The following is a 14,356-nucleotide window of genomic DNA, read 5'->3' as shown; positions in this document are numbered from 1 at the left end:
TGCCTGAATAAAAGTGTGTGTGGTAGAGCAACAGTGGCCCCCTCGCTGCTCCACCCTGCCTCCCCCACAAAAAAGGAAAGATTCTAAACACAGCATATTAACTTACAAAATGTTCCAATACAATGATTAGCTGTATCATATGTAAGCCTTTTTTCCTTTAACTTATTCTCCAAATTTGGCCAAACTAAATATTTAATACATAAATCCTGCCCCATAGCAGTGATCCCCACAGGATTGTTTCTTGTAATCCCTTTGACATTCTCTTGCCTTATCATATCACTCAAAACAATGATGGTCTAGAAAGAGGTTCTGAATATCAACTCAAGGGTTAGAGTTTAAGTAAAAGCAGTTAGAGCAAAAGGAAACAGACACACACATCCTCAAATGCACTCAATCAGGGCAACTCTCCTGACAATGGCTGAATTTCATTCCAAACAGATTAATTTAATGATAGCTTTGCTATTAAAACAATTTTCAAGTAAAATGTTCAAGCATATTTCAATATAAGGAAAAAAGGATATTTCACTAAAAGGGAAAAAGCAGCTACAATTTAAAAATTTACTCCACAATGAAATGAACATGAACTCTGAAACAAAGACATGGAGAGAGTGTTGGCCTGTGGAGACAAAGGCCTGCCACGTGGCAGGGGGAGTGACTCAGCTCTGGGACAACCTAATGGCACTTTCCTTCCTCCCACACCTGTATCTGCTTGAGAACCACAAACTTGAGTCATGGCTTAAGAATATTTGATTTCAACAATAAACTTAAGGTAGTATTATTTTCACTTTTCCTCTGAAAGATTAGTTGAGAGAGAACACAAATGACTCACACTAGAGATTTATGCTCTAGGTGTGTATATGGCCATATATATTTGTTTTAAAAAATTTGATTATGACAAGCTTCAGGTAAAAATCATTTTCAAAGGTTCAATTTTTCATTTACATATAACCAATACATCTTATTTACACATGTATGACTCCATTTTTACTCAACTTCCTTCATATAAAGTGTATATTTTAACTGGTGTGTAACTGTTATATACCGTGTTTACAGAAACACTGAACATCCTCTTATTCACTAGCAGTTTTGATGATAGTTTTGTCTCCACATTGAGAAATGAATATAGTTAAAAGCTCAATGTATAACATAAAGATGAAAACCCAGTGTTAACATCCTGTCTAGGGCCACATCAGGTATTCAAGGAGTCAACTGCCCCAATTGCATATATTATAGTTGCAACAAAACACAAAGCAAATATGATTCTGAAGGCCCTGAAAAAGAGATCTGACTTATTAGACATTAACCACTGCTTGATGGTATTGATGTTCATTCTAACCTGGGTTCATTTTTTTTTTCCCAAAAGAACACTGATTTTTTTAGTAATATTTAACCTTAAAAAGGTATCTTAGGTCTTTAACCCTCAGAGAACTGGTATATTTTGGCAGCTAATCAAAAAAATAATCAGGAACATGTATCTTTGCGCAGTCTCCAAAGGGTTAAAGTGCAGAAATTGTCACTTGTTATATAAGGCACCCTATTCCACTTTTTTCTTAAAAGAAACTTTTTCTTTGGTTTCCTGTAATTTTTCAGTGAGTCTATCCTTTGTTTCTTCCATTTTCTCTGTGAGAAGCTCCTTGGTCTCTTCCATCCTGTCCTGCAGATACTCCTTAACAGGAGGTGGTGTTGACATGTAGCCCCGACTACGCAAATACTTCACAGTAAAGGAGGTTCCTCCCAAAGTCACGGTATATCGGGCAGGTGTTGCGATCTGAGGAGAAAACACAGGCAGATCAACAGCCAATCATGATTATCGTCTTAAGCAAAAACAATTTGAAATTAAAATTATTAGTAATAGCCAAACAGCATAAATTACTTTATTGCTTAATCAGGCCAACATAGTTACAGCCCACATGGTTTACCCTCCTAACAAGGGATGCTTCTTCTGTAAATGCATTTCACAAATATCTGTCACTTAGGCACTGACCCAAAGATTACAGAATATTTTTTTTAATGTTTATTTTTTTAATTTTTGATAGACAGAGTATGAGCAGGTAAGGGGCAGAGAGAGAGAGGGAAACACAGAATCTGAAGCAGGCTCCAGGCTCTGAGCTGTCAGCACAGAGCCTGACACAAGGCTCAAGCCCACGAACCACAAGATCATGACCTGAGCCAAAGTCAGACACTTAACCAACTGAGCCACCCAGGCGCCCCAAGGATTACAGAGTATTTGCAATAGAAGCACTGGGGCCTATAACCATGTGGTAGTGAACGTGGGGACATGCTCATTGGGAAATGAGAAAGATGGCTCAGGACCACTACGAACAACAAACATGCAAATGCTTCTGTTCCTTAAAAACCCTGCCAATCTATAGACTGTGCATCTAGAACTAAACCAGAACCAAACTACTTCAAATGGGCGAGAGGCAAACATGAGCCAAATGTTTATTCTTTACTGAATTTAGTTTAGTTTCACTTCCAAATCCCTTTGACTTTTCCAGGCCTTATGCTACTTTCTCATTACAACCCACCCTGGGTCTGGAATCCCAACTGGGAACTTCCAGGAAGCCAAAAAAAAGTAGTTGGTACATATGTTGCAGACACACACAGGTTTAACTCTGACCAGAGATTTAAGGACTAAAGCTAAAAAGCAGACAAACTGGTCAAAGAGCAACACAAAAGTGGAGAGTCTATATCACATTCTGAGGCTTCCGTGTCAAAATTCAGTACCAAAACTCTTTGAAGGAGCCACCTCTGTTCTCTACCTCCAACTTCCCTCTTCATTCTCTCTTGAACTTACTCTAACCGAGCGTTCACCCTCCACCTCTCATCATAGTCACTGTAGAGGTCTGTGAACCATTAGAGCCAATGGAGATAGCCCCCTGTCCCCATCTACTCCTTGGAGCATGCCCTCAACTGGCTACCACGCCCTCACTTCCCTGGTTTCCTTCACCTTCAGAGGCTGCCACTTTCCAGTCCTACCTGTCCATTCCTCTTCCTGTTGCCTACCTCTGAGCACTATGGGGCAGCATTCAGTCCCTGCACTCCTTTTCTCTGCCTCGCTCACTCCCTTGGCAGTCTTTTCCAGTTTCATGTCTGTAGTGCCATCTATACATTAATGATTCTTAGATTTCCAGACTGAGCCTTTTCCCTAAATTCCAGTATATACAACCTCCTACTCATTTCTGCCTGCACGTCTAATAGGATGTCAAAATATCATTTATTCAAAACTGATCTCATGATGTTCAATGGTCCCACCCCAAACCTGCTCCTCTTAAAGCTGTCTGCATCTCAGGAAATGGCAACTCTATTCTTAAGTTGCTCAGGCCAAACATCTATAAGACAGCTTCGACTCCTTTCTCTTGCATAATTTACATTCAACCATTAAAAAATTCCATCAGCTCCACCTTCAAAACATATCTAGAATCCACCTACTACTTAGTGCCTTTTCTGCTACCACCTGGGTCCTAGCCTCTATCAGCTCTTACACATACCACTGCAATAAACCCTCCTTTGCTAGGTCTCTGGGCTTCTGCACTTGCCCTGCTATATATACAGAAAATACAGCAGCCAAAATGATTTTGTTAAAACACAAGTCAGATGCTCAAAATTGCCCAGTGACTTCCCATCTCCTCTGAGTAAAAGCCAGAGTGGCCTGTAAGGCCTCTGTTGCCTCTCTACTGTTCACTCATCCCAGCCACACTGGCTTCCTCCCTGTTCCCTCAAATACGCCAGGTATCCTGCAGCCTCAGGACTTTGCACTTGGCTTTCTCCTCCTTGAATGCTCTTCTCCCATACAGCTGCCTGATTAACTCCCTCATCTTCTGGCAACCATCCCTCTGAAAAAAACAAAAACAAAACCAAAAACCAGAAACAAACCCCGAACACAAACACATCCTCTCTTGCTGGTTTGTTCTCTCTTCTGAGCATTTACCATTATCTAAACACCGTGTGTGTGTGTGTGTGTGTGTGTGTGTGTGTGTGTGTGAACTTTACTTTCTTTGCTTAACTGCCTCCCACTATTAGAATGTAAGTTCCATGAGGGCATGTACTTTGTGCCATTTTATCGAATTAGTTATTCCCAGTACCTAGAATGGCACTTGGCACACAGTACAGGCTCAACAAATTTTTGTCAATTCAAACAAAGGTGCACTTTCAGGACAGTGCTAGAGGGCTGAGGAGTGTGTCACAGTCAGTACCAGAAGGTCACACACAGGTTGTTTTTCTCCTCTTTGCCACACCTCTTTTTGAAAGGGGCTTTGCCTTATTGAAGCAATAAATCTCAGTCTTTGTTACTCCACCTGAGAAACTGTGGGTTACAGAAAATACCCAGGAGAATCCCCTGCACGTTTCCCACCTCAGAGGGACAGTGAGAGGGAAGAAACACTGCTGATACTAACCTAACTACATGTACAAGTTCATGTTTCAAATCCCAACCTACAAACACGTACTGAGCACTAATGTGCCGACAAAGCACGATACCGGGCATAGCAAAAACAAAGAGAAAGAAGAAATGACTCTGAATTCCCATTTTAGGCTCTTAAAATCAAATAGAGAAACCAAACATTAAAAAAACAAAAACAAAAAAACCCTAGCACCAGACCAGGATATGAACACGCATAATATGGGAGCACAGGATAAGGAGCTATTATAATTAAGGAAATGATAATCATACCCATTATAACTAGAAACTTGATAATTTATGAATTTAATAAGTTTCAATGTTGAAAAACTCAGCAATTAAATGTTAGACCTCTGGTCAAAATTACAATAAAAAAGGAAATCTCCCAAGATTTCAGAGGATTTTAATGAAGATGACAGAACAAAACAATGATACTTATACTACTATAAAACCATAATTCTAAGCATTTTTATACAACAGAATTAAAGTAACATCTAGTTTCCAAATGTTTTCTACTTGTTTTCTTTCTTAGAATGAAGACATATAGAACTTCTTAACTGTCAACTGAGAAAAATTAGATTAATATGGCTAATTTCCACAATTCACAATGAATCTCCTTTTCTAAAATAAAGACCAATAGATATAGAAACTCTATTTATAAAGATGTCATTGTCTCAAATCCAGAGAACAGGTATTAAAAACTATAAACTTCTAAAATGAAATATATGTAATGCTACTAAGTCTAGCCCATAAGTTTTATCCCATAAAACAATTTGAACTAAACTTTATTATTTTACTTATTAAGAAGAACTATTATAAACTGTAAAAATAAATGCTAAATATCACTAAAAGTCAGGTGGCATGTGGATCTCTGAATAAGGAAAATTAATATACTGTAAGTGGGAGAAATGTCAAAAAGATGACTTCTGGAAATTTGTTTCACATTTGTGTGATCACAACAGGTTAGGAATGATCTACCTATTTTCAAGGCACTTCTTCCTAAACCATCATTTTATTTATACTTAAAATTGTTATTTTTAATTAAAAAAATGTTTTTTAATCTTTATTTATTTTTGAGAGAGACAGACAGCATGTGAGCCGGAGAAGAGCAGAGAGAGAGGTAGACACAGAATCTGAAGCAGGCTCCAGACTCTGAGCTGTCAGCACAGAGCCTGACGCAGGGCTTGAACTCACGAACTGTGAGATCATGACCTGAGCTGGTCAGACACTCAACTGACTGAGCCACCCAGGCGCCCCATACTTAAAATTTTGAAACTTAAAAAACATTTTAAACTGTAGCCATTAGACATACATGAAATTTGGTATTTTAAGTTACAAAAGAACTAATATGGAGTTTTATGAGGAACTGAGCAGGTCATTGGTTAAGTGTGAAGAGCAACTGATTTACAACTGTACTTACCTTAAACAAGGCATATGCTGTTAGGGCATTTCCACTCTGGGAATTTTTCAGAATGTTTACTACACTGTCAGGTAACCCAATGAGTTCTAGAAAAGGAACGACATTCACTCCTCTAAGAAAGAAACAAAGTAATTTAGATATATGTACACACAAACTTAAAGGGATAAATATTTTCAAAAAATTTTCTGAAAACACCAAAACCAAATTTTGTTTAAAAGTCACTTCTGCATTATCAAGCACTGTGATTTCACTCTATAAGAACATGTACAGAACATCCGTGTTGTACTGTATCTGTTTGCGGCTTCTGCTTTGCTTCTGCACATGGTCATCCCTAATTACCACATTAAAAAAAAAATAGAAGGATCTAGCTGAGTTAAATTAATTGCTTTATGTGATCTAAAAGGAAATAAAGGACCAGAATTATTTACCTGGTCTTAGTTTCCTCAATCAAATACCACTTTCTCAGAAAGCTCCAATTCGAACTTCAAGACCTAAGCTTTTCACCTCTAAAATTTTATGTCAGGTTATACTATTATTGTAAAAGCAATACTACAGTATCACTTGTGTTATTATGCAAAGAAGAAATAATTCTATGAGTATTCTAAAAGGATGCCTCTATTCTATTAGCAGGCTTAAAAGGCAGGTGAAGAAGCAATTACCATAAATTGCAACACATTTTTGGAGGGAGGGACAGAAGGCAAAGTCTCTAATATGAACTGTTAAGCTCTAATTTATTTTTAGTTTGCCTGATTATCAACATTTCGCATACTGGTGTGTGCTCTTTCACTCTCTTGCTCTATCACGGTGTGTTGTTTTACAGACATTGTGACCCTTGACTCCTAAATCAGAACAAGGTTCTTGTTCTGTGCTTTCCTACATGCACATAATTATCACATTCAGGAAATGTAACATATAACATGAGTATATAATGATACACAATATATTATTTAATATTAAAATTTCCTGAATTGTCCCAGCATGTCCTTTAAATCACTATCTTGTCATTTCTCTCTGGTCTCCTTTTCTCTAGAAGTACTCCCCAGAACTTTTTGTTGAAGACGGCAGGATAGTTTTTGACACTGAGATTTTTGAAGCATCCAGGCCTGTTGCATGGGAGAATATCCCTCAATTTGGATTTGTCTGATTTTTTCCTCTTGATCAGGTTCAGGTTAAACATTTTTCAACAGGAAAACTGCACAGTTAATTCTGTCTGTCTCAGTGCATCATAACAGAAGCCACATGATGTCACTTTGTCCCATCGCTGGTATTGTGACTCTTGGTTAAGGTAGGCTCCACAGTGTGTTCCACTGTATAGATATTCTTTCTTTTTGTAATTAAGAAAGGGAATTGCCTAGATCCATTATTATCATGGATAGCTGTATCCTGTATAATATATAATAGCTAGCAAAATCCTAATTTATTCTTAATATTAAAAAAATAATTTGGGGGCACCTGGATGGCTCAGTCGGTTAAGTGTCCAACTTCAGCTCAGGTCATGATCTCATGGTTTGTGGGTTTGAGTCCCGCATTGGGCTCTGTGCTGACAGCTCAGAGCCTGGAGCCTGCTTTGGATTCTGTGTCTTCCTCTCTCTCTCTCTGCTCCTACCCTGCTCGCATTCTGTCTCTCTGGCTCTCAAAAACGAATAAACGTTAAAAAAAATTTTTTTTAAATAATAATAATTTGGGGCATCTGGGTGGTTCAGTTGGTTAAGCATCCAACTTTGGCTCAGGTCATGATCTCGAAGTTCATGAGTTTGAGGCCCACATCAGGCTGTCTGCTGTCCGCACAGAGCCTGCTTCAGATCTTCTGTCTCCCACTTTCTCTGCCCCTTTGTTTGCACTCTCTCTCAAAAATAAATATTTAAAAAGATTAATTAATTGGGGGAAAGTTGTTATCCCTCTATGACTTCACTATAATACTACAAAATCAGGGACTACTCTCAAGAACATATGGCTGACCATCAAGGAAAATTACCTATCATCTATAAGAGGAAAGCAGATAACTGAAGGAATCTTTAAGAAGTTTTATGAAGTCGACTCTAAGTCCAATCTGGTTTCTTCTTTCTCCACCATCAGTTCCTTTTCAAATCTCTTTCTTAGATAATGACAGAATCCCATTTAAAGCAAGACTTAGTACTACAAGGACTTAGCTATTCTGTGGATCGAATCAAGTCACAATGCACCAGAATATGCTAATTATATATTCTAGAACCAATACAATTATAAAATTATTTAATTAATCATTTCCTAGCCGAGTATGTAAAATCTCCCTATTTAATAGCAACCATGAAGGGGGAAAAAAGACAAAGATTTGGCCAAAAATCAGACAAAATTGAGTGATGAAAAAAAAAAAAACCAACCTCTCATAAAGATCAAACAATAATTACCTCAGACACCTTGCACAAGTATCTTTTATAAAATTAAGAAGTAAATACTTGGTTCTATTTAATTCTAAAACATTGATTTGATGGTTTCATTATTTTAAGAATAAAAATAACTCTCATTTTCTTTGGAACTGCTGTATACGAAATACTAATGAGGGGCTGATTTAAACAGTAATATCTACTTGTCACTTTTTACTTGGAAGTTTCCATGGTCTGACAGAAATCTGTGCTTCACAAACTGCCAGCTTTATGGATGTTTCAATTGATGAAGAAATACGCAAGGGCATAAACACACTCACAGTACAGATAAAATGCAGTAAAAATTAGGCAGGATTTTGCCTCAGAATGGATCTGTAACTTTAGAGACTTAAGGCCTAAAACACGAGGCATCTCACTATGATGCCCTGTGGACAAAACCATCCTCACAAAGCTACATTTGATCAGAGAGCATTTCTGGTTGGAAGATGTAAGATCTCTGCAAGGTTTGCCAGATAGAACAGACAACAAAGCTTAAAGTAAAATCTATTAACATATACAATTTAGATCTCCCTGAAATAAAATGTTTCAAAAGTCTAAGATCTTTATCACTGAGTTAACTAAATACAGAATGGCATTTCGTTCTCTGATGTCTAGAAAAGCGGTAATAATTCTAGTTGTCAGAGTGACTAAAACAAACACTGGTCAGTAACACAGTGTGATGTCAAATGCCCATCTTCCAAGTTACAAACTATTTTTTCCCTTTCTTTTACTAGTTAAGTAGGTAATAAGCAAATAACAGAGAATTTGCCCAGCTACAACAAAAAAAATAAAGCCAATCTCGTCAGTTGAATTGAAAACCTATATTTAATACAATCAACTTCAATCTAGTAATAAAACCACATTGCAGTGAAAGATACACTGCCATTAGAACATATCCTCAATCCTTATTTTGTAAGTATTACCTGTGATAAGATCGTTACTTAGAAGAAATCAACTTTCTGAAGGCATAGGATTTAATAAAAACATTAGGAACTGTTCTGGGAAGCAACACATCCTACAAAATTGAAATTAACTGTGTGATGGTAGAACAGAACTGGACCAGTGCAGTGGTGGTGGGTCTGGCAACCACAGTCCCATGCTGACAAACAGCCAAAAGGCAAATTGTGATGGATAAAGGGACATGACTTTAAAGTGGATATTCTTACCACCATGTTTATATACAAACCATTCTGCAGAAAAAGAGGGAGAAGGATAATGCACACACAGGGAACAACAGAATGTCACCACAACCACCTGAGTGCCAGACAACATTGAAAAAGTCTTAAGCATAATTATTCACATCACTAGGTTACTTGGGGTCTGCTTTTTCAGTTATAGAACTCTTTTACTTAAGAAGGTAAGGAAAAGGAAAAGGAACAAAAGTGCTCCTTTTAACAGTCCAAATGAGACCTCATATTCAATTAATTAAAAACATAAATTGCTCCCTCCAAGGCCTCCTGGCCAAATGCTTATAAAGGGCAACCTAAGGTGGACAGAACTATCACTCATATCATTTTCCAGAGCACTGCATCAGGAAACCCTCAATAGTTCAAAAAAGAACATTTGATATGTACACATTAATTAAATACAGCTAAATCCTATAATAATTTTTATTCAAAATGGTACATGATTTAAACCAAGGGCAGTTTTGAAGACTTCCATAAATATTACACACGTTCATAAAAATGTCATTAATGAGAAAGATAATTCCATTAAGTATACATATAAGTATCTTCTATAAAGGATAATAATACATGATGAAGAAGGATATAATTGAATATTAGGAAGATAATGGAGAGAAAGATGTAAAGAGAATCAGAACAGCATCAACTACACAAGGTAAAAAACCCTTTTAGAACTTTTGTAAAGAAACACCACTAATCCTGTGTTTTCCAAAAGTAGTCTTCATTATCTTTTAGTTTGTAAAAAATAACTTTGTCCCCAAAATGACATATTTTATTAATACCTTAATATCAACCCATTAAATAAAACCAAATATTGAATATCAGTGGACTTTTAGAAAGAATAAAATAATTCTAGAGCCACAGGAGATTTTACTAAAATGTCAAAGTAGTGTACAACATCGGGCCATTTCATTGCCCTCAGCATGATGAGCTCCTTCAGCTCTTATAGCCCAGGCCACTACAAGAAAAGCCCACACAGTACGTTCAAAGAACAGGCACACACGCATCAAAATGCTTTGGTTACTAGTGGCAAAAACAAACTGGAAATCATTGAGATCTGTTTCAATGTGTGCTCCTGCTCCTAAAACACCATAAATAACTTACCTTAAAAGAAAGGAAGAATATTTATATTTAACAAGAAAAGCACATTTAGAAATTTTGTGTTTTACAATACCTACAGGCTAGGCCCACTAAATTAACTATTTTTAAAAGTTTATTTTAGTGGTGGTAAGAACACCTAACACAAGATCTACACTCTTAGTTTTAAGTATACAACAAATTAACTTCTGATTAAAACAAAAGACTTACCTTGACATTTATCAGATGGGTAACACTAAAACATAAGTCTGCAATTTGTTAATCTTTGTATCTGCAACAGGTATTAGCCATGTTTTGGCAAAAATATCATATTAACTTCCCACCAAAATCATACATAAGGCAAAATAATAGGTAATTTTTTATATTCATGAAAACTTCAAGAAATACAGAAGTATAGAACTCATGGTGCTGCCAAATTTCTGAACTCTCTTACATTGACAGATGAGCATAAGAGCATGGGCTCTGAAATAAGCCACCAAAATATTTTGGGAAAAGCTAAGTTATTTTGACTTACTATTGCTTAATTTCATTAATAAAATGGGAATAATTACACTACCTGCTTCATATAGTTATGAGAATTAAATGAGATGATACCGTTTAAAATGTTAGTATAATGCCTGTTACACACACAAAGCAAATTTAGCTAAGAAAATATCAAAAACAGCTATGACAAACAGTCATCAGTTAAAGACATTAAAGCATTAAAACTATTTAAGGCTTTCATTAGTACAATTAAGAAGATTAACATTCTGATAAAACAGGGAAAGGTGCTCAACCAAGCAAAAACTTACTTTATGGCTGCATAATAAAATGTTCCAAACCAAACACCAGAAGTTATTAGATGTACTGGAATCAAAACTTTTCCATATTGTCTAAATGTTTTCTTAAATCGCTGATAAAGACTAATAGATTTGTCTTGTAAAGGATCAGGCTCTTCCTTTCTTTCCGAAGGAGTTCCTGGGGATGTGGCATTGGATGATATTACCCTCTTGGATAAAATATCTTGCTCCCACTGTTGATGGTGAAGGACCCCCGGTTGGGGTGGATGAGCAGTAAATGGCTTCTTTTCCTTTGCAACACATTGGACAGCTGATAAGTGCAGCCATTGTTTTTGAGGGCCCTGTACCAAAACTACTCTGGATTCAGCTTTATACAAAAGTAATTGTCCCTTTATGTTTTGACAGTGTGGTTCCATGCATGTCCTATGTGCCAGTCGGAATATAGACCTTGATACATTCCATTGCATTTTGAAGAACGGTGATTAGTGGATTTCGGCTTCTACAGAGACCAGATAAAAAAAATTAAGACTATACATAGATTTCCATTTTAAACCAATCCACTTAAAAATAAATTAACTATTAGGAAATAAAGGACAGACACTGCTACCAAATCCACAGAAATTAATGTTAAGGTATGTAGTTCTAACATATCACAATTTTAAAACATTACTAAAATACATCATTTAAATAGGATATAGTAAACTAGTCCAGCAGACATCACAGAGGATGTTTTGAGGTTATCTTATTGCTACAAAAGGGATGTTTGTAGGACTTCTGTTTTTCTACAAAGAAGCTGTGAAGTATAATGGAAAAATCATAAGATCTAGAAACAAAAATCTGGGCCCTCATGTTGTGGGGACATAATTCTATACAATCGCCTTTGACATTTTAAGTCTAAATTCACTAGTAAAATGAGGATTACTTCACAGGGTTGTTATAGAAATTACATGAAATTTCTGATGTAAAAGTGCTTTTGTAAGTGAACAAGCATCATGTAAGTTATTACAACTGTTAAGGTCTGATAAATAGTTGATACAAGTACCATTTATTCTATAATCCCTTTGGACTAAATTAATTGCTTTCACCGGTGAGGAGATAGTTTCCAGATATCTAAAACTTTTTGTCAGAAAGACAGTATAATGTAATTTTAAAAGAATATAGACTTTGGAATACGATAGACACAATTGAGTTAACAGTGTTATTATTTTGAGCAAATTACTTAGCTTCTCTAGACATAGGTTCTCCCACTGGTTAAACAGAATTACAATATGCATTACTATATAGCAAATTAGTTCCCTTCCCTTAATATCAGGGAGTGTCACCTGACCACTAATCTCCACCCTGACCCCACACCAGCAATCTTACTACTTCTACTACATTGTGAAAAACTGATCTTATTTTTTAAACTGTACACTAAATAAGTCAACAGTATTTGAGTTAGCACTCCAATAAATACAGATACTCCATTTCACATGAATATCTGTTATCTGGGGTACAAAGCTGTCTATCATTATATAAAAATATCCACTAATGAATTGTCCCCATATAATCTCCTGACTCATCCCTAATTAAAAATTAACATCAGCTTCTATTAGGCTCTCGCTGATAATCCAACAACATAATGTAAATAAATTATGAAATGAAACTGCATATCTGAAAATAGGCTCCCAGGAAACCTTTAAAGGGGATACTGAAGATTACTGCAATGAAAAGCAAAGTCAATGACAAGTAACAATCTGAAGAATCAGACCAGTTAACAACAAAAAACTACAGGGATGATAAGAGGTGCTTCAAATAATGACTTAAATATTAAATGACTAAGAAAGACCACAGAGAAAAATGATTAAGTCCTTAATTACTTTTATGAAATTGACTTATTTGTTGTGAAAGTCAAGCATTAAGGATGTCTTATTGTGCTTTCTTACAGTCCATGTCCTAAGTTGTTTTGTTTTCTATAAATCTATGCTATGCCTATTCCAAAGGTGAAAAGCATCAACTGATCATTTAGTCTAAGAATTAGCTCAGGTGGAATTATAACCTAAAATTTGTCAAATATATGTATGGCTTCATTTTTCACACACAAAAAAATTCCTTTTGAATATTTTACTATGTTTTTTTGGTCTTTATTTTTGTTGGATTTGAGGATTTTCTCCAGCACCATTATCTTTGAATCATTCCTGTCTGTGGCTTTAGTGGTGTTTTCTGAACTCAAAGACTTTGTTTTGCTTTTAAATCTACTTCCTTTACAAGGCTTTTTTCCAGGAGTTCAAGTTCCCAGACTAACTTTCAGATAATCAGATTATTGTGTGTTTGTGAATAAAAGAAAAAAAAGATTAAAAAAATTTTTTTATAAAGTAGTTTTATTTTTTAAGTTTTATTTTATTTTATTTGAGAGAGACAGAGACAGTGGAGGAAGGGCAGAGAATCTCAAGCAGGCTCCATGCTACCAGCACAGAGTCCAGTGCAGGGCTCAAACTCACGAAACCGTGAGATCATGACCTGAGCCGAAACCAAGAGCCAGATGCTTAACCGACTGAGCCACCCAGGCACCCCTAAATTTTTTTTAGTGTTTATTTATTTTTGAAAGAGAGAGAGAGAGAGAGAAGCACAAGTGGGGGAGGAGCAGAGAGAGAGGGAGACACAGAATCCGACAGGCTCCAGGCTCTGGGCTGATGGCATGGGCTGTCAGCACAGAGCCCAACCCAGGACTGGACCTACAAACTGCAAGATCATGACCTGAGACAAACTCAAAGCTTAACCGACTGAGCCACCCAGGAGCCCCAAAGAAAAAAAGATTTTTAAAAAGCCTCTTTCCAAGCTTCCAGTTTGTACCCTTTTCCCTGGTTTCCCCAACTACTCCCTCCTAAAGAATATTTTTTTCCTATCCCACCTCTTATTGCCCATTAAAAAAAAACACACATCTTTATTGAGATACAATTCTCATGCTCATTTAAGGTGTAGAATTCAAGAAATTTTAGTATATTCACAATTGTGAAACCATCCTCACAATCTCAGTTTAGAACATTTTCATCACCCCAAAAAGAAACCCCATACCCACGAACAGTCACTCACCA

General features: G+C 36.4%; 1 protein-coding gene across 6 annotated transcripts in view; it reads right to left on the bottom strand.

Moving 5' to 3' along the window:
* Positions 1 to 423: 423 nt before the first annotated feature.
* Positions 424 to 14,356, bottom strand: part of FAM210A (family with sequence similarity 210 member A) — a 28,835-nt gene continuing 14,902 nt past the window's right edge. For all 6 annotated transcript variants that reach the window (XM_045459349.1, XM_045459345.1, XM_045459348.1 and 3 more), the window contains 3 exons: positions 11,295 to 11,781; positions 5,820 to 5,931; positions 424 to 1,768 (listed from right to left, as the gene is read on the bottom strand). In XM_045459349.1, the coding sequence (XP_045315305.1) occupies positions 1,535 to 1,768; positions 5,820 to 5,931; positions 11,295 to 11,749 (801 nt within the window). In that variant the 5' untranslated portion in view covers positions 11,750 to 11,781 and the 3' untranslated portion in view covers positions 424 to 1,534. The remainder of the gene's footprint in view (positions 1,769 to 5,819; positions 5,932 to 11,294; positions 11,782 to 14,356) is intronic.

The sequence above is a fragment of the Leopardus geoffroyi genome, chromosome D3 (assembly GCF_018350155.1).
Source record: "Leopardus geoffroyi isolate Oge1 chromosome D3, O.geoffroyi_Oge1_pat1.0, whole genome shotgun sequence".
NCBI lineage: Eukaryota > Metazoa > Chordata > Mammalia > Carnivora > Felidae > Leopardus > Leopardus geoffroyi.
The sequence above is the reverse complement of the archived record's forward strand: the minus strand, read 5'-3'. Positions and strand labels throughout refer to the sequence as shown.